The sequence below is a fragment of the Carex rostrata genome, chromosome 12 (assembly GCF_964058835.1).
Source record: "Carex rostrata chromosome 12, lpCarRost1.2, whole genome shotgun sequence".
NCBI classification, from domain to species: domain Eukaryota; kingdom Viridiplantae; phylum Streptophyta; class Magnoliopsida; order Poales; family Cyperaceae; genus Carex; species Carex rostrata.
In genome coordinates, this window is record NC_135929.1 from 860769 (window position 1) to 879390 (window position 18622).

The following is an 18622-nucleotide window of genomic DNA, read 5'->3' on the forward strand; positions in this document are numbered from 1 at the left end:
GGAAAAACTGGCACCTTTGTCTCTGTGTATGTTTTCATTTTGTCAAGATGTGAATTAGGATTTGTCCATAATCTATACATCTCTATTTAGAATTTTTTTACTCTCAAGGAAAATTTTCTCTATCTAGTACATCTCTACTCTCTCTCTCTCTCTGTGGCAAAGGAAATTTTTTTATTCAATATCATTGCAGAAATAAGTGGAATGCTACTATAAATACAATCAATAATTTGTGTGAACTGGAAGATAAGAAAATGCTGAACGTTAAGCCAATATGTTAATTACGTGCAAGACAACTGTCTTATGTAATAAAACTAAAGAGCACAAACAGGGATCCAAATGATAGTAGATAATTTGATCATCTTATATATTTAGCTAACTAGGAGACAGCTATTATCAAAAAAGAGGAGAGAATTAATTAAATAACACAAGAAAAATAAATTTCTCTATTATTCCGTTTATTACATGTAGATTGCAGCTTCTGCGAGGATCTAAAAAAAAATACATGTAGATTACAATACGGGCAAGAAGTGTATTTATTTAACTTAATGTCAATTACATTCATGACTCAGGCATCAATCGAGTGCAGAGTTTGCACAACAGAGTTCATGCTAGGCCTCTTGCTTTGCTCCTCTTCCAAGCAAGAAACAGCTAACTTTACGCATGTAGTTACCTCTGCAAGGTTGAAATCACCTTTCAATCTAGTGTCTACAATTTCTACAATGCAAGAATAATCATCGTCTGCAAGTTTTCCTTTAAGCATCATCACCAAACTACTCAGCACCATGTATAGCCCCTCTCCATTCTCAATTGCACAATCTGAAACTCGAACCCCCGTCACTAACTCAAGAAGCATTACTCCATAGCTGTAAACATCAACTTTTGCTGTGATTGGAAGATTAGTTGCCCATTCTGGTGCTATATAACCTCTGGTCCCTCGAATCCGTGATAACCTTGAGTTTCCTCCACTTCTATGAAGCAACTTTGATAATCCAAAATCGGTGATCTTTGGCTCAATCTCTCGATCTAACAAAATGTTCTCTGGTTTAACATCACAATGGATGACCCATTCTAAGCACTCGTGATGCAGATATGCCAACCCTTTTGCCACGCCTATTGCGATTTTATATCTCTGCTTCCATCCGAGCAAGATACTTGAAGTACATGTACCGAACAGGGCTTTGTCCAACGACCCATTTTCGACAAATTCTGTGACCAGGATCCGGTGCGATTTCTCTGAACAGAAGCCCCAAATTCTTACAAGGTTCATGTGATAAATCTGACTGATAACACTCAATTCAGCCTGGAATTCTTGCTCACCTTGGCTAACTCCATCCAATTTTTTCAAAGCTGCCACTCTACCATCTCTCAATACACCTTTGTAAACAACTCCGGATCCTCCCCGCCCAATGACATCTTTAAACTTATTAGAGGCCTTCTCTAGTTCTTTGTATGTGTATCTACGGAATTGATTGGAGACCAACTTATACCCTTCTTCTTTTTCTACTGGATTGCTCTCTTTTCCGAACATGAAACAACAACCAAAAGAAATGAAGAAGAGTTCTATTACAAAAAGAGCAAGTAAAAACCAATACAAATAAGCCCATGGAGTTTTTCCCACGGTCCGTCGTTGTAAAGGAATCATGACCTCGGGCTCTGTTCCTTCACAAATAGGTTTGAGAACCCTTGTATGGAACAATTGTTCTGAAAATGCATCAGTTCTTTGAGAAAGTTTAAGGTAGATATATATGTCGCTCATGATCCCTTTATAACCAGGATGAAACATACCATTGAAGAGAAAGTCTTTCACATAACAATCTCCATTTCCAGGATGGTATTCAAGACCATTGCAGGAGCTGTAATTCCTACAAATGTCCTTGCACTCTTCGATAGAGGTTGGAGTCGTGACATTTATGTCAGCACCCCAATAATCAGAGTTGGGGACATAAAGAAACCACCCTTTAGTATTTTTATCAGAAGTACGTGAGCAACCTTTGCTCCAATTACTTGAATCATTCATTTTGAAACCGGGAGGACAAGTGCATGTAGGTTGTGGTGCATACATGCAAATTCCATTTGTACCGCATAAGCCATGGATCTTACATTGTTGAGAAAGAGCTACCCATGAGATTGACCAGCTGCCATCAGTTTTATTCAGACTATACAGCCTGAGGTTGCCATCGGAGTCTAGCGTGAGTCGTCTCCAAATCCCAGGACCCAAATCAGAGGCTTCAAACCTTAAGGCATCACTTGAGGTAAAAAGACCATTTGCATCGAAAGAACCATATCTTCTACTCATAGAAGTCACTCTTCCATTTTCATACACATTGTTCACTGGATTTGGCCAATATATGGTAGAGAGTCCGAGGTTGAGGTTTTCGTATCTCAGTGACAGGACATAATTGTCATCGAAATTGAATGTGTAGTAGTCTGAAGAAAGTGGTGATCTATAAGAGATCAAATTTATGTTTGAGGTAATTGGTTGGGTAGGCAACAAGGTATCAGTAGGGTAATCAAAGCTTTGCCAGAGAATTTTATTACCTCGACTTTTAAGGACAAGATTTCCTGAATCCAGGAGCTCAGCTTGATAAGCATCTCGTGTGCTCACGTTGCTGCTCCATACCACCCCTCCATCAGAATCCTTCAAAACCAGATTACCATGTTTGCTTAATTTAATCATAGACCTGGTACGATAAACAGGTCGATTGAGGTTCGCAGTCCAAACTGATGTATATTTTGCTGACTTAGAGAACCAAATTGAGAAGGTAAAAGCAGTCGGTGAGCTGTTGTGGAAGCCGCATGTGAAAGCACCGTTTGTCGATTTCAGAACTTGAGAAGGATCTTTAACTGATAAAGATGCACCGAGATCAAGATAATTTTTTTTTAATGTAGGATCAAGATAATTAATGGCTTTCACAGAAATACAGAATGAGAGAAAGAGGAGGTGAAAGAGAGACGACATGGATAATAGGTAATAGATAACAGGTAGTAGCAATGAATATAATCCATAGACTTTCATCTCTTATAAAGTTATAACTGATGAAGTGTCCCTATCTTTTGAAAAGTATGCAAATTTGAAAAATTCACCCAACCCACCCCAGTAATCACATATCTAACTATTCTTTCAAAAGGCTTATCCTTTTTAAGTTTCTATTTGCGGCTCATTAATGCAACAGTATAGTATATTAGTATGGATGTGTCTTTATTCAATTTAAACTATCCACTATATCTGAGCCGATCTAAATCACCTGAATTTAAGCAAATAGTATGTATTGAATAACATAATATAATATATATATATATATATATTTTTTTCCATTTTGTGAAGAAATGAATTACTTGTTTGAAGAAAAATAAAAAGTGAATTGTGTTTTGTACCTAAGAACATACAATTTATAAATGAAAAAGGAAGACAACATTGCTATTTTTTTTTCTCGCGGCATACATTTATTGTGTGCGCTCAATGTTTCAGGGCTATACTTTTCCTCTTCAATTCAATAAATTTTCTACCAATATCTTGATGCAGTCTTGACTTTGTGACAGCGACGAGACTTGAGCAGTAAAACACTTTGTCTCTATTAGACGAATCTTGACTCTTGATCTTACGTTAATTTAGAAATTTCTATGCTGTATTTGACTCGTTGTAACGATTGATGTAGATCACGGACTTTTACGTGTTGAATAAATCTTATTCTTTCATGGCTGGGGCCTGGGGCCTGGGGCCTGGGATAAGTCAGGTACGGAAAAAGAAATGAAGCTAAGAGGTGATCACAGCCCTTCATTTGTTTCCAAAATTTGCGCGAGATCGAGATCCAACAAACAGCAGCTCTCCACATTTCATATACTTTTTTCCGTGTGAGCAACTATGTAACGAGTTTGGTCTTATTTACAAACGGGTGAAAACTGAAAAAATCCGGGATGTTCAGTAAGAAATTCTTTAGTTAAGTAGTATGGGATCAAACCTTTAGTTTTGAGTAAGTCATGAAACTGAAAAAATGAGTAACAAATTATTTAGTTTCGAATAACAAATGCTGGCCACTGGTACTGGTAAAAAGCAGGGTTAGAATAGGAGAGCATACTGGTTTGCCATTGGTAATATGTAGTCAAGGACGCAACAACAACCTTGCTGTATCTTTTTCTATTTACTAGTTTTTTTTAATTTTCAATTGTAATGGAACTTTCTACTTCAATGAAATCAAGATCCAGACAGAGAGCAGAGAAATCAGGAAATTGAGACGAGGTGCATGAACCATACCGGCCTCAACCCAACTCTCTGTCAGAGGGTAAAATTTCTACAGCAACAACAAACTGTAATCTGACAAGAGATGGCGAGCTACAATTTCTGTTGTGAAGACCAAAATTTGCTATGTTAACTTAGGCTTGAATTGGGTTTCTTTCTTTTTATTTGTTTGTACCGGTATTTTTAGCTTGGGATTGATGTAGGTTTTTATTATTATTTATATCACTGTACCAGTAGACTTATTGTCAAGATTCCTAATGTAAAGTTTATAGACTTATTGTCAAGATTTCTAATATAAAGTTTTATATACCGGTACCAGTGAGCTAAATAATGTTTTCTTAATATAATGAACCACGCCTATGAGCTTTTCCTCAAAAGAAAGAAAGAAAGAAAGAAAAAAAAAATAGCATTTCATACCAATTACCAAATTACCAAATAACATTTCCTCAAACATCAAAACTCGAGACAGTATAGCAAAAAAAAGAGAAAAAATGTTTAAACTTTAATCGACCTCCTGGAGAGAGGGAGTGGCGGCAACATCTTCTGCTGTGAACTTACCCTTTGCCTTGTCAGCAGCACGGCCGCGGGCCTTACGGTCAAGTAGCGCCTTGCGATCCTTGTCAAGCTTGAGCTTGGTGATGACACACTTGGAGGGGCAGACGCCGACGTTGACGGTCGAACCGTTTACCTTCTCACGGGTGATGCGCTCCACATGGATGACCCACTTCTTTCGGTAGACCTGAACGATTTTACCCTCACGCCCCTTGAAGGTGCCTCTGACCATCTGGACCTCATCATCCTTGCGCACGGGCACAGATCTGACATTGTACTTGTTGCGCAGCTCGGCCGAGAGCGGTGCGCTCATGAGCACACGTCGCACGCTCGACGGAGCCGTGAAGTGAGCCTTACGGCTCTTGCGCCGGGAGCTCGAGACACGCGGGTTATACTTCATCTCTGAGGCAAGGTGTCGCTAGGGTTGTGCTGAATCAATAAATAGAACCCAACGAAGAATAAGGCCCAGAACAGCAACCGATTGTAATTAAACACCAGATGAAAATAAATCTGCCAAATAACCCGGCCTCAAATTAAATAAGCCCAAATATTTTGAAAAGGTTTTTGTAGAGGCTTTAACCCAACTATTCGACGCAAAAGAGATGAGATCAGTAATAACATCTTTTAACCCTCGACTCCTCCAACAATCAGAATTTTGAGAATTTATTATTTTAATAAGATTTTATTATAGCCCAATTGGATATAATGATGATAGTTTTTAGGGTAATTATATTTTTTCCGGTCTACCTTTTTCTAAACGTTCCCGATTAAAACTAACGACCGCTAACAAACTTCTTCAACTGTCAAAATAAATAACAAAGTTTTTCTCTCTCTTATTTCCGATCAAAACCATAATCTCAATTCGTACCCCTCATCATCAATGTTGTCGAAGGATGTGTCGAGGCGGCGGACGGTGCTGGCAATCTAGCCAAACCTGAATACTGTCGAGACGCGTCTCCGACAAGAAGTCGCCACCTTAAAAAAGGTCGACGTGGTCGATTCGGTCAGCATGGACCTCGCCCCTGGAAGGAGCACATGACAGAGACGCATGAAAGAGCAAGCGTAGAGAAACGCGTGGCGGAGTTCAAGGTAAGTTCGGAGCATGGCCTGGTGGTAATGGACGGGCCCACCTAGTTAATAAATTATGATTTAGACTTGTTGTTTTCTCCATGCATGCATTTGATTGAAGGTTGTACTGCTCATCTAGCAAAGACTAAAGCTTCATGTAGCAAGTTATTTGCAAACAAAAAAGTTTTATTGATTGTGAATTAGGCTAGTGCGTACTAAGTACTAAAAAATGATAGGAAAATAAATTTTAAAAAAAAAATAGAGATATGATTACTTGATATCTTAGTTATAAATATTTGATATCTTAGATATGAATACTTGATATCTTCTGTATGAATATTTTTCTATATTATATGTTAATACCATTAATTTTTTTTTTTTTAAATTTGTAACAAAATACATTTATCTAATAATATGTTCAAATAAAATACTCTACAACCTAAATATTTACACATCAATGCATATAGGTGTGAATACTTTCTATTGAATTTTTTTTTTCTATAATATTGTTACCATTACTTCAATAAATTATGTTTTGTTTCTTTTAAATATTGATTTTGTATTTTTTTTTCTAAAATTTCAATTACATGATCTGTAAAATTTACAAGAGATATAAATTAATTGAGGTATGCATATAGGTATGCACATATACTTGTAATATTTGATGAGATATAAATTAATTGAGGTATCACGAGATATAAATACTTGAAATATTTATTATTAACACTTTCAAATGACATTTGATGCCTTATAAAAGAAATTGATAATATCTATTAGATACAACCACTTGATAAATTAACTATTTACACTTGAATTACAAGATATGACTTGATATTAAAATTTTTAGGCAATATATAGTGCCATATGAAAAAAAATTGATAGAATTTGTTATATACAAACACTTGATACATAAATTATTCACACTTACATGACGAAGTATAAATACTTTCAATATTTGATATTAATACTTTCAGACATTATCCGGTGCCTATGAAAAAAGAAATTGATAGAATTTGTTGGATACAAAACACTTGATACATGAATTATTCACACTTGTATGGCGAGGTATGAATATTTGCTCGATGATGTATGAATACTTGTATAAGGAAGTATGAATAATTGTGCGACAAACAATCCGAAAGTATGTCATCATATATCTCATTTGAAAGATAAAACTGTATAAAAGACATTCGTAGTTTTAGATTCGCAAAATTATTCGCAGATTATCATAAATGTTGGTTAGATTGAACGGATAAAAAAAATCACCTCTAAAAACACGTAAAAAAGATAGGTGAATAGTGTATATATACTTTTTTTTGAAATACTTGATATGTTATACATTAAAACTTGCACGCACAAGTTGTAAAATCTTTTAAATATTAGATAGTTAGTGGTCCCCCAGATAGTTAATATTTACTTAAATAGTTAATGTCTGACGTATATAATGGAGGATGAGATATTTTACAAAATGACCTATTTCTAAAAAAATTGGTCAAAATCCCTCTCTTTAAATTATTTGACAAAATAACCCTTTAGGACCCACTATAGTGGTTCAGCTCAAATTTGCATGCACCTGCTTTATCTGAGGAATTTTTCAAGCAATATCTTTATGATTACTATTATCATTAATATTTATACTAAATTAATGAAATAAATATTATCATTTAATTAAATTATTCATGATAAATTAATTTCAATATATTAAAATTTTAATTTTTTTTAATTAAATTGTAATTTATTTTATAAATGAATCTTAAAAATATATCGATAAAAATAACAGTAAAAGTATCAATATATGAATCTTGTGCAATTCTTAGTCGGCTAGTCCAGATCAAAATGCACTCTGTATGCGCAGCACTAACATGTGACACAAGGAAATTAAAAAATAAATCGAATTTCATAAAACATAAGAACCATGTGTTGGTGATTCGCTACACCAAATTTTATATGGATTAGCTACAAAAGACTAGCACCTGACACCTGTCACCCCTTTACATGGAACACAATCCACAAGAAACTTTGCTATGTGTAGCCGACTGCCCGACTGCCGACGCGTCTACCTCTTTCTTGCATTTTTTTTTCATGATTCTTTATCGATCAAATGTTTTTGTTTTTCGCTTTTTCTTATGATTCGATGTGCAATCCAAATTTCCGGAAAAAAAAAATAGTGGAAATAAACATTCATCTCAAAATTAATTCAAAATAAAGTAATTTATCTCTCTGTATAAATACATAATCGGGGATTCTTCGAGAAAAATTTATTAAAACTGCATCCTTGCTTGTGTCATTGCATGTTTATAACGAAATAAAATTGCGTAAATTAATTGTATACCATCTTTATTAAATCGTAGTAAATATTATCAGAAATAAATTAACCAACCCCATCAAAAACAATTTCTTTCCCTCAAAAAAAAAAATTAATAATTACTAGGATAAACTGCGAAAGCGCCGCGTCGAGCCTGAGGCCGCGGCACACAGAGCATGAAGAGCACAAGAGCTATGAGAAAAGCAGTGATGAGTCCCAGCATACCTATACCGCCACCGTTGTATTCTCCACTGCTTTCATCTGATGACCTCAAGCAACAGCAAGACCCCATACTTCTCTCTCTCTCTCTCTCTCTCTCTCTTCTCTTATAATTTTCTATGTATTTTCACTTCTTTTTTGGACTATATTAAATATGAGAGCGACAAGGCAAGATGATATTGAGTAGAGATGAGAAAGAAGCATTTCAAGTATCAGTTTCTTACATCACCACTTGTAAGCAAAAAGTTGTATTATAGGGCGCTGTTATGTAACTCCCGCTTTCTCCTCCAGTTTGTCCCCATTGGATCTGATTTAATTCAGGATCGGATAGAAATTTAATTTTTTTGACCCGTTTCGAATTAGGTTCACTACGGGCAAGATTCTACCGAATTCAATTTAATTGTTTTTTTTTTGTGTGTTGGATTTAACTTTAAATTTAGCACTTATTTGAGATTTATACATTAATCATTTAATTGAGATTAGGTTGTCAAAATAAGAAATTAAAAATGTTATGTCAATCGGGTTGAGTTGATCTTTGATCCGTTCGGGTCCGATCCGACTCAAAAGATTTGAACCCTTGTCAGGTCGGCCAGGCCGACGCCGAACCCATCTAAAAAGTAATAAAGTAGTACAAGATGTGTTTTTCATGAATATATATATATATTTAAACACGTCTTTTTTCATGAATAAGGATGACTTAGCTATCTGCACTAGATGTGTTTGTAAGAAAAATAAAGATGACTTAGTTAATTAAAAAATTCTACGACAACTAGTCTTAGGTCTAGTGGCAAAGACACATGATATCTATGTGAAAGGTCATAGGTTCGAAATCCGAATGAGAGAAATTCCTTATTATAATAACAATGGTATTCAATAGTTGGGTGGCTTGACTTCCAACTTTTACTAAAAAAAAAAAAATTAAAAAAAAAATCCTATGCAATGATTTATTTTAGTATCTCGTTTTCTTTTACTTTTTTTTTTCTCTTTTGAGTAATGAGTGGCATTAGAAAAAGAAATGTAGAAGTGAAAGTGGAAGTGTAAATCTATAGACATATGGAATTGAAGTAATGAAGTAAAATTTTGCATGTATAGCTCTAGCTATCATGCATTATGCTCATCTTACAAACGGTACCTAGTTATTAATTACAATAGAGCCAGTCCTTCGGATATTATTATTTGTTACAGTATATCGTGACAATATATCATATGCACTAACCTTGTTTACAATAGTATGTTGGGTCTAATAAATTTCTTATTAATATATATTAATTGAATGTTTTAGAAGTTAGTATGTATTTTATAATAAAATATTCACTGTATAGAGCTAAAATAAAGTATATAGAATTAGATCGAAAGTGGAATATATAGGTTGCAAGTCCAGTATGTAGGGAAGTTGTAATAAATTCTTGGTTACCTTGCCAATGCATGTTATTATGGTTTATTTAATTTCTATTATAATATGCATTAGGCAATGCTACTGTAAACCAAAACTATTGTAGCCAACAGGCCGCCAGTTTGCTCTTTCGTTAACTATATATGGGATTCCATAATGGAAATTGATATTAAAACATCCTCTGTACACTGTACTAGGCTTAATCAATATAACTCACAAGTATTACAATTTACAATCTTTCATTTGACTACGAAGAATGATTAGGAGAATCTACAGCTTAATTAGACAAATCTATTTGTCAAATTCAACTATGAGCCAATAATATGATCTTATCTTTCAAGTTAATTACATCTTACAAAGAATCATCTAATTGTAGGACTGAAATCTTACTGGTACTGCCTTTATTTTATATGAATTGGTATTCTATACAAGCAACGCTCTAATTAGAAACCACATCCACATGCTATTTCTGTTGAAGCAACTAGCATAATATATCCTTAATTTGGTGGTGTCTATCCAGGGTTTCTATTAAGAATAAAAAAGAATATTCTTGTTTTCAAGAAATTACAGAACTACGCTGAAAATTTGAACCAGCGCATTTAGGATAGGCTTGAGAACTTATCCGAAGCCCTTTGGACAGAAGTGCTCTCCAAAGCTTTTCCAGATTGCTGGATCAAATTTTATCAAGATTTGTGTAATTAATGCTAACAGACGTTCACTTCTCCGTTGAGACAAAAAAAAAAAAGGAAACAATCCTCCTTTCTTTTTTTCTCTCCGTTGGTCAAGCACTCAGAACGAAAATTAAACTATCTTTCTCATTATCATAATAAAAATCAAATTGCTTCAAAAATATAACAATATACGCATAATATCTTCTACCACTCCTCCATCCCCTGTTTTTCCTCTGGGCTTGAGAACCTATCCGAAGCCGTGTTTTTTTTTTTTGTTGTTCTTTTATTTTGCTATATCAAAATTATCTTGATTGTTTATAATTTAATTTCCCTTCAAGGTGTCATTTGGTACGGCCACAGAGGAGAAGTCGAAATCTAATGGTTCGTCTGCCATCTCATGCTAACCTCACACCTATGATGGAGAATATTGATTTCTTGGAATATTCTTTCGACACATACTGACACATCTATGCATAATTTTGGATTTAGTGTATAATAAATACTATTTACATGAATTAGAGAAAAAGAAAGATGAAATTGGCATCACAAATTAGAGAATGGAGAAACTTCCTCCATTGTTGCTCTAGATTTGATTCCAAATCAGAATAGAGGGTCATTTCTTGTTTTGCTTAACGGAGATAATGTTTTGCCTAACGGAGAAGACCTCTGTTAGCATTAACTATACAAATCTTGATAATATTTAATCCAGCAGTCTCGAAAGGCTTTGAACAATTCTGTCCAAATGGCTTCAGACAAGTTCGCAAGATGAACAGCAATATAAAAAATTCGTACAGATTTTGTCCAGTAGATGATTCACTCTTTCAAGTAAAAAGAACGAATTAATAAAATATCTGACCCATTGTACAATAACAAGATGAACAGCAATATATAATCTTTGATAGTTAAGAGAATACATTGCATACTTGATTGCATATCCACAACATCTTCTTTGTTTCTTGTCTTGTGCGCTAGTGCATATGCTTTTTTTTTTTTCATCATACACTAATAAACAATTGAAATAATCATAATGCCTCTATAAATTAGAAAATTAAAACCAATACTGGTTTTTAGTCTTTCAGCCCCAAAAATGCCGGGAAGCTTGGGTACTTTGGCTCCCATCCAATTTCCTCTCTGGTTTTTGAATTATTCATCTTCTTCCCTAGAGGACCCTCGGTACCTAAGGTTTGTTCAAATGGGTATTTAAAAGTCAATTAAGCAGCAATCATTGTCCAATGAAACTTTGATGTATCCTCAAATTGGTAATGTAGGTCAACATCAAACTCAACCGAACATAACTTGTGTTCAAATCGAGTAACTTAAAACTAAACAGTAAACACAAACCAAGCCATGAACAAACTGAATAGACATGGAAGAACTGAAGAAATGACTCGAATAATCATGGATTCTAGTTTTATCTGGTGCATATTAAGAGTGTATTATGAGTTTGTTTAAGCATAGTATGGTACTCCCAAATTTGCAATAAAGCTTAATCCAGCTGATTCACACCCTCCATTGTGCAATTCAGCATGGGTTCATCGAATAACCTATGTAGTGTGAAATCAAGACACGACTCTATTCAACTATGCCTAAGCTAAATCCGGCTTAACTGGGTTTCCAGTTAGGAAAATATTTGTGCCTTCCTCACTTTACAGTTAAACTAAATGAGATAATAAATAAAACCAAGAAAGGGCTGGCATAATTTTGAGTTTTGTGTTCTCTACTTCTTTTCTTCTTTGCTTTCTTTCTTCTACAATATAAGAACTACAAGGCTTCCTGCCTCAAACATCAGCATAATTTAAGTCATAAATCATGGCAGGCACACTCATTCCCAACATATTAGAGAGAGAAGCTCATTTGAGTCATACAATAAGTCCAAGTTACAAAATTATGAAAGAATAATTTGCATAAATTACCTGTGAAGGCCTCAAATTTCTTGCTAAATTTCCCACTACAATTCACAAGATCCATAATTTCTTGCCTAACAACAGAAAAAGTCGATTAGTACATGTGCTCTTTCATATTTGCTGCACATGAGCTGCAAAAGAATATACATACTGCAGATACAAGGATAAGATAAATTTAAGCCACAGAAAATACCAATATCATACCCAGCTTTACCACTTGTGCCTTTCATTTACTTTTCTTCTGGGTTTTCATGGGACTAAATCATAATTGAAATAAATCACAGCTAAAATAAGGTTATATCTAAGCTATTAATGCATCATTACAAAATCAGGGGTGGATTTGACCTAAATTACGGTAGTTAAAGCTGTTTGTTCAGGCCTATGTAGCATCACTTGGCTTAATTTAACCACATACTGATAGAACTCGTAGAAACCATGTAGGTCAAGACTGTGCAAGTGTGCACTGACTAGATTTTAACGCTGGCAAAAAAAATAGTACCTAGATAGGGGATGGTTATCACATCCAACAAAGATACGAGAACGAAGCTTCTTTTTCATTATTGCAATAGAAAGAGAAGCAGCATCCTGTAAAGCAGTAACAAAGTAATAGGTAATCGGTATTAATTCATCCAGGTTAATCTCAGAGGCCATGGGAAAAAAGTCCATGCATCTTCTTTTTCTGAACCATGTTGTTCATTGCGGTTTAAAACAAACTGAACCAGACAAATACCCTTGCAATATCCCAATATTATTTTCACATTAGATGGAACTTTATAAAACAGTGCAAAGTTCAAATGGCATCTCAAGGACACTTAAATACAAATCAATTCAATGCATCAAATGACTAAGATGCCCTTGTGCATCAAAACGGATCATAATTTGCTTTTTGTCAATTGTGTTCCATGATTTCAACAAAATTTGTGATTTCCAGCAAGTACTAAAATCTCTTCTTCTTTCACGTTATACTCTCTTGTTCATATTTCTTTTGTATGGTTGTAGAGTAAAATAAGAGAAGTACCTCATAATGGATAAGATTGAGTATGTGATCAGGGCGTGCATCAACAATACCTTTCTTCAACCAATAAACATGAGCACCTCTATCTTCTTTGTAAAACCAAGCCAGTCATGGGAAGCAATTTACCACAGGAAAGTTCAATATTTTGGACAGCTGGTTTACATACCTTAAAGTTTAGTCCGAAAAGCATTTCTCAAGTGCTAAATAACTTTTCATATTTTTAATAAAGTTTTAAGTAATCATGACTAATTTTGTTCTATCTCTGGGAGTTAGAAGTCAGTGGGCGTAACAGAAAAAAAAAAAAAATTATTGTATTTTCCTTTGTTAATTGCCAAAAGTTCGACTCATATGCAAACTGTTAGTAATTAAATATATATATGAGATGGGCTAAAATGAGCCATGGAGTAAAACAAGTTTTTGCTCCATGACACTATATTTTCATTTTGAAAATTCAAACAACCAATCCGAACCGCTCAACACGATCTCCATATTGAAATGTGCTTGGAGACCAAATTTTACATTTTTTGGAATTTTTTTACTATTTATTAAGGCACTTTGAAAATCGCTGATCCGGTGATCCAGAAATTTTTACTTTACTGTTCACAGTAAAATAGCAATTTCAAAGTGGCTTAATAAATAGTAAAAAAATTTCAAAAAATGTAAAATTTAGTTTCCAAGCACATTTCAATACAGAGAACAAGTTGGAAGGTTCGAATCAGTTGTTTGGATTTTCAAAATGAAAATATGGCGTGGAGTACAAATGTGTTTTATTCCATGGCTCACCCAAGTCAACCTCATATATATATACATATATATATATATATAACATCATTGTTAGTAAGGATATATAAAGACCAGCTAGCCTCAAGACACAGCCTCCAGTATCTAAAACTTCTTTCTCAGCTTTCAGAAGCACATCAGTACGAGGGCTTCTACCAAGGGGTACTACTGGTGAGTCCTGGAATACAAATTTTCTTATAAAAGTCACATCAGTGGCAACAATTCACCAAATAGAAACACAAGCTACTCTTAGGCATACCTCATAGCAGCATCCATTGTCACTTATATCATAAGGAGCTGAGCTAGAAGTGAATAGGAAAGAGCCCTCACCATTCCAATTTGATGCTGCAATTCTAAGAAAGAAAAAAAAGTCGGAAGTTATACATATATAGAAGGAACCTTATTTTGTTTACCACCTTTTTTTTCATGCCAGATTTAATTCTTTTTTTCCTGCATATATTGAACTTCCCCATATAGAAACTTCGTATTTTGTTGTCTGTACTGTAGAGTTTCATATTTACTAGAATTTTATTTTGTCCAAACTAGATAGTAATTTTCTTTTCTTTTTGCTCCTCTCACGATTTCGCAGCTTCTGCGAAGCTTTAAAAAAAAAAAAGGTTTCTTTTTACCTGACATCACCAGGGTAATCTTCAGTACGAGATGGGGGTGCACAAAAGATCACATAAGGTACTTTTTGAGAAAGTGGAGAACCCCTTAAATGAGGCACAATTCCTAATTCAGCTAGTTCACTGTGGTGATCACTGCTCATTGTCTGACCAAAAATTTTGCAACCTGGGTATTCCTGCAGGAAATTGGAAGATTTTTTTTAAATTTTGCTTCAACAAACATATAGAAACCAATGATCTGATATTAGGATGATGGGACTCTATTAATGAACATCATGTATTTATTCTCGGGTTCATGCTCTTCATTCTCTTTCTTTTCAACTGACTTGTGAGGAATCTATGAATAATAACAAATGTACAAGCATGAAAATATGAGTTAAGATCCAATAATAAATATTTTAATTTATATATTATCTCCTGAACAATAAGTTTAACCCTGTTTTGGCCTCTTCATTCATTCATTTTCAAAATTTAGCTTATTTGTGCATAATTGCACAGTTGGGGAAAATTGAGCAAACATTTAAGTTGCATTTAGGCATGATTACATGCATTGAGTGGTAATTAATCCTAAAATGAATAAATTGGGTTTAACTGAATGTATATGAGAAACACTAACATGACAGCCAGGCCTAGTAACAGTATGTTACAGGAAAATTACACTCCTTTGTTAAAAAAAAACACTTAAAAAGAAAATGATACAGTGTTAAATAAATAATAACCTGCTGCCACATCTTAGCTATTATGCGGCCAAGCACTCCGGGCCCCACAATTAACAGATCATTCACCCCAACAACACTTGATGAAGACTCATTCAGACTTGATTCTTTGGATGTTTCTACACCAAAACAATTGCAAAGATTAACGAAATAATAGCATCAAAGATAATAAATTAGTACAAAAATCACAGAAAAATTCATTTTTACATGTATGGGGAAAGATACTGGTATTTACATCCAATATCCTAGCCAATTATGAGCCAGTAACCACATAAACGGAGGCAGTATTATTTTCCTACTTTTCTCAACTTAGATTCAGGATTTCTGTGGCAATTTCCCGTGGCAATATATGAACTACAGAATTGTATACAGCAAAAATGCGAGTCTTTTCGCAATAGAATATAAGAAGAAAAAAAAAAAGTTTCACTCTTTTACCGATAGGGGTAGTAGGAGAGGAAGCCATGGAGAAGCGACGAGAGAAGGAGACGGAGACGGAGGAAGGCGAAGAAGCTGGTTTGCAAACAGTAGCGAAGAATGAAGAACAACTGGATTTGGAATTATAATTGAAATTGGGATTAGTGAATAGGGGTTTGATGGGGACTGATGAAGCCGCTCGAATGCCAACGACGATTCCCATGGGATTAAATGGGCGTTGGGGGCTGTGATTAAGTGCTAAATCCCATTGGGGATTAGATGGGTATAGAGACTAGAGAGAGCGCCAAGTGGTTGACTAACAAAAATCTGGACTCAATATATTACAATATTTCCAAGGATTATACTATTTCTTACATTAGTGTAGTACTCACCTTCCCTTGATAATGAAAAAATGTGATGATGCAAGACAAATCGGACCGTTCACTTCAGATTCGGCAGTTCATATCAGTGTAAATCAGACGGGTATAGCACAGCCAAACAATTAATTGAGAATAATAGACGATTGGTTGAAAAAAATTTGTGACAGTTTAATCGTTGTCAATGACTAATTGACCGATTAATCAAACTAAACGGCTATTTTCTACAATAGAGAATTAGAACTGATGTTGCACTAATAGTCACAAGATTCGCGAATTATACCCGAATAATTCGTTTTTGGGTGATACCGAACCGAACGCCGAATTATTCAGTTGACCAAACTTTGACCGAATTAAACCCGAATAATTCGCGAATTTTATGAATTAATCACGAATTTTTCCTGAATTTTTCCCAGAACATTTTTTTTTGTTATTTTTTTTTGCTCTCATGCAGGACTGAGATTTCTGATCTGGATAATTCCGAATCATTCGCGAATTATACCCGAATTATTCTCGAATCACAACTTTTTACCTCGCCGAACCGAACCTGAATAATTCATTTGTCACTATGGCTGCGTTTTTCGATCGATCCAATTCTTACTCCAAATGATATAAAATAGCTCCAAAATATGAATCATGCATTAAAACATAAATTCGAACATTAGTAGTGAATCAAATAATAAATTAAACATAAGGTGAGAAAACAAGGTAAAATCTAAGTTAAAATCTTACGTAATTTCGTTATAAATATCAGTGTTTTAAAATGCGGCCGCATGGGCCGCATATGCGTATGCGGTTGGCAGCCGTGCTCAGAATGCCCATGCGGTTTTCCATGCGGTTTTGACCATGCGGCCGCATATGCGGTCCGAATATGCGGTCATGCGAAATTTTCCATGCGGCCATGCGGATTAAAAATGCGGCCATGCGGTTTTCCATGCGGATTCAATGGTCTGAATTTGATATTTTTTGTACCCATCTTAATAAATAGTAAAAAAAATCAGAAAAATGTAAAATTTGGTCTCCAAGCACATATTAATATGAAGAATAAGATGAACGGTTCGGATCGACTGTTTGAATTTTGAAAATAAAAATATGTTCATTTTACAAATAGATCCTTATGTCCATAGAAGCCTTTGCCATATATATATACGTGAATTTTTATTTTAAAATTGATCCGCATATATAAATCCGCATGAAAATCCGCATATGCGGTATGCAGTGGCCTTCCGCATGCATGAACAAAACCGCATTTTAAAACACTGATAAATATGGCTTGATCACGCCTCCCAATTTAAACTATTACTTGTTGTTCGTGCAATAATTTTTTTTGTCTATTTGACTAATTTGCAAAAATATACAATTATCGAATTTTACGATTTCTTCTATTTTTGAAAGATATATAGGTTCAAGTCAAATGAAATTGCATTATGGAATACTTGGACTGAAGAAATCATGAAGACTCTTATCAAGAATACAAATTGTAAAATCAGAAACTTGGTAAAGTAAGTTTGAGGTTGTTTAAACAGGGACAAACATTACTAAAATGTTGGTAAACGTTGTAACGTTTTCAACACAACTTGATCAAACACTGAAGGAATCTAAAATGTTGGTAACGTTTATAAAAACGTTATAACGTTTTAGACTATCAGAACTGTTGAAGCACAGTTGTACATAATCAACTTGAAATGTTATAACGTTTTATCAAACGTTGTAACGTTTCAGGTGTGTTAGAACGTTAAGTACAGCTGTATCAAATTCAAAATCAAGTCACAAACGTTATATCGTTTATAAAAATGTTGTAACGTTTTAATTAATTCTGAGCTTCAGAAATTCCTATTTTTGATCAAGATTTTTACAGTGCAGAACGTTATAGAAACGTTATACAATCGTTATAACGTTTTGATCGATTAGCTGAGCTGTCAGAAATTGAAATCCTAAAATCGCATTTTGAACTAAAACGTTGTAACGTTTTAGCTCATTTTTGAGCTGTTTCTATAAATAGGGTTTTGGGCTTTCTTTCCAAAGAATCTGAGCCGACCCTAAATTTCTAAAAAGCAATTTTCTGAGAGCTTAACTTACTCCATTGTTATGAGAGCTTAAAACTTCAAAATCCCTCAAACAATCTCAAACCAACTTCACTAATCTTGATCTATATTAGATTAGGGGTGGCAAAAAAGCTCGTAGCTCGTGGATCGATCGTGACTCGCATCTAGCTCGTTTGCTAACAACCCGTTCGTTAGTGGACCGAGCTATTAACGAGCCACCTCATCACTAGCTCGACTCAAAATTAACAAGTTTGAGCTAAGGCCTAGCTCGCTCGCGAGCTGGCGAGCTAGCTCAGTCCA

At 34.6% G+C, this 18622-nt stretch overlaps 2 protein-coding genes and 1 pseudogene across 3 annotated transcripts; all 3 read right to left on the reverse strand.

Moving 5' to 3' along the window:
• Nucleotides 1-415: 415 nt before the first annotated feature.
• On the reverse strand, nt 416-3000 carry LOC144563225 (putative receptor protein kinase ZmPK1). Its single transcript, XM_078312659.1, has 2 exons — nt 519-3000; nt 416-478 (listed from the first exon to the last, which is right to left on the reverse strand). Exon 1 carries the CDS (start codon nt 2957-2959, stop codon nt 566-568), a length of 2394 nt encoding a protein of 797 aa, XP_078168785.1. The 5' UTR covers nt 2960-3000; the 3' UTR covers nt 416-478; nt 519-565.
• A 1626-nt stretch (nt 3001-4626) lies between these two features.
• LOC144563190 (large ribosomal subunit protein uL24z pseudogene) lies at nt 4627-5228 on the reverse strand (annotated as a pseudogene). The gene has a single exon (XR_013514276.1). The product of XR_013514276.1 is annotated as a large ribosomal subunit protein uL24z pseudogene (transcript).
• Nucleotides 5229-11317: 6089 nt separating this feature from the next.
• EMB2799 (NAD(P)-binding Rossmann-fold superfamily protein) lies at nt 11318-16161 on the reverse strand. Its single transcript, XM_078312611.1, has 9 exons — nt 15922-16161; nt 15490-15605; nt 14774-14946; nt 14404-14497; nt 14211-14322; nt 13368-13456; nt 12849-12934; nt 12359-12423; nt 11318-11622 (listed from the first exon to the last, which is right to left on the reverse strand). The coding sequence occupies exons 1-9, from the start codon at nt 16121-16123 to the stop codon at nt 11513-11515; spliced, it is 1047 nt and encodes a 348-aa protein (XP_078168737.1). The 5' UTR covers nt 16124-16161; the 3' UTR covers nt 11318-11512.
• Between the last annotated feature and the right edge of the window lie 2461 nt (nt 16162-18622).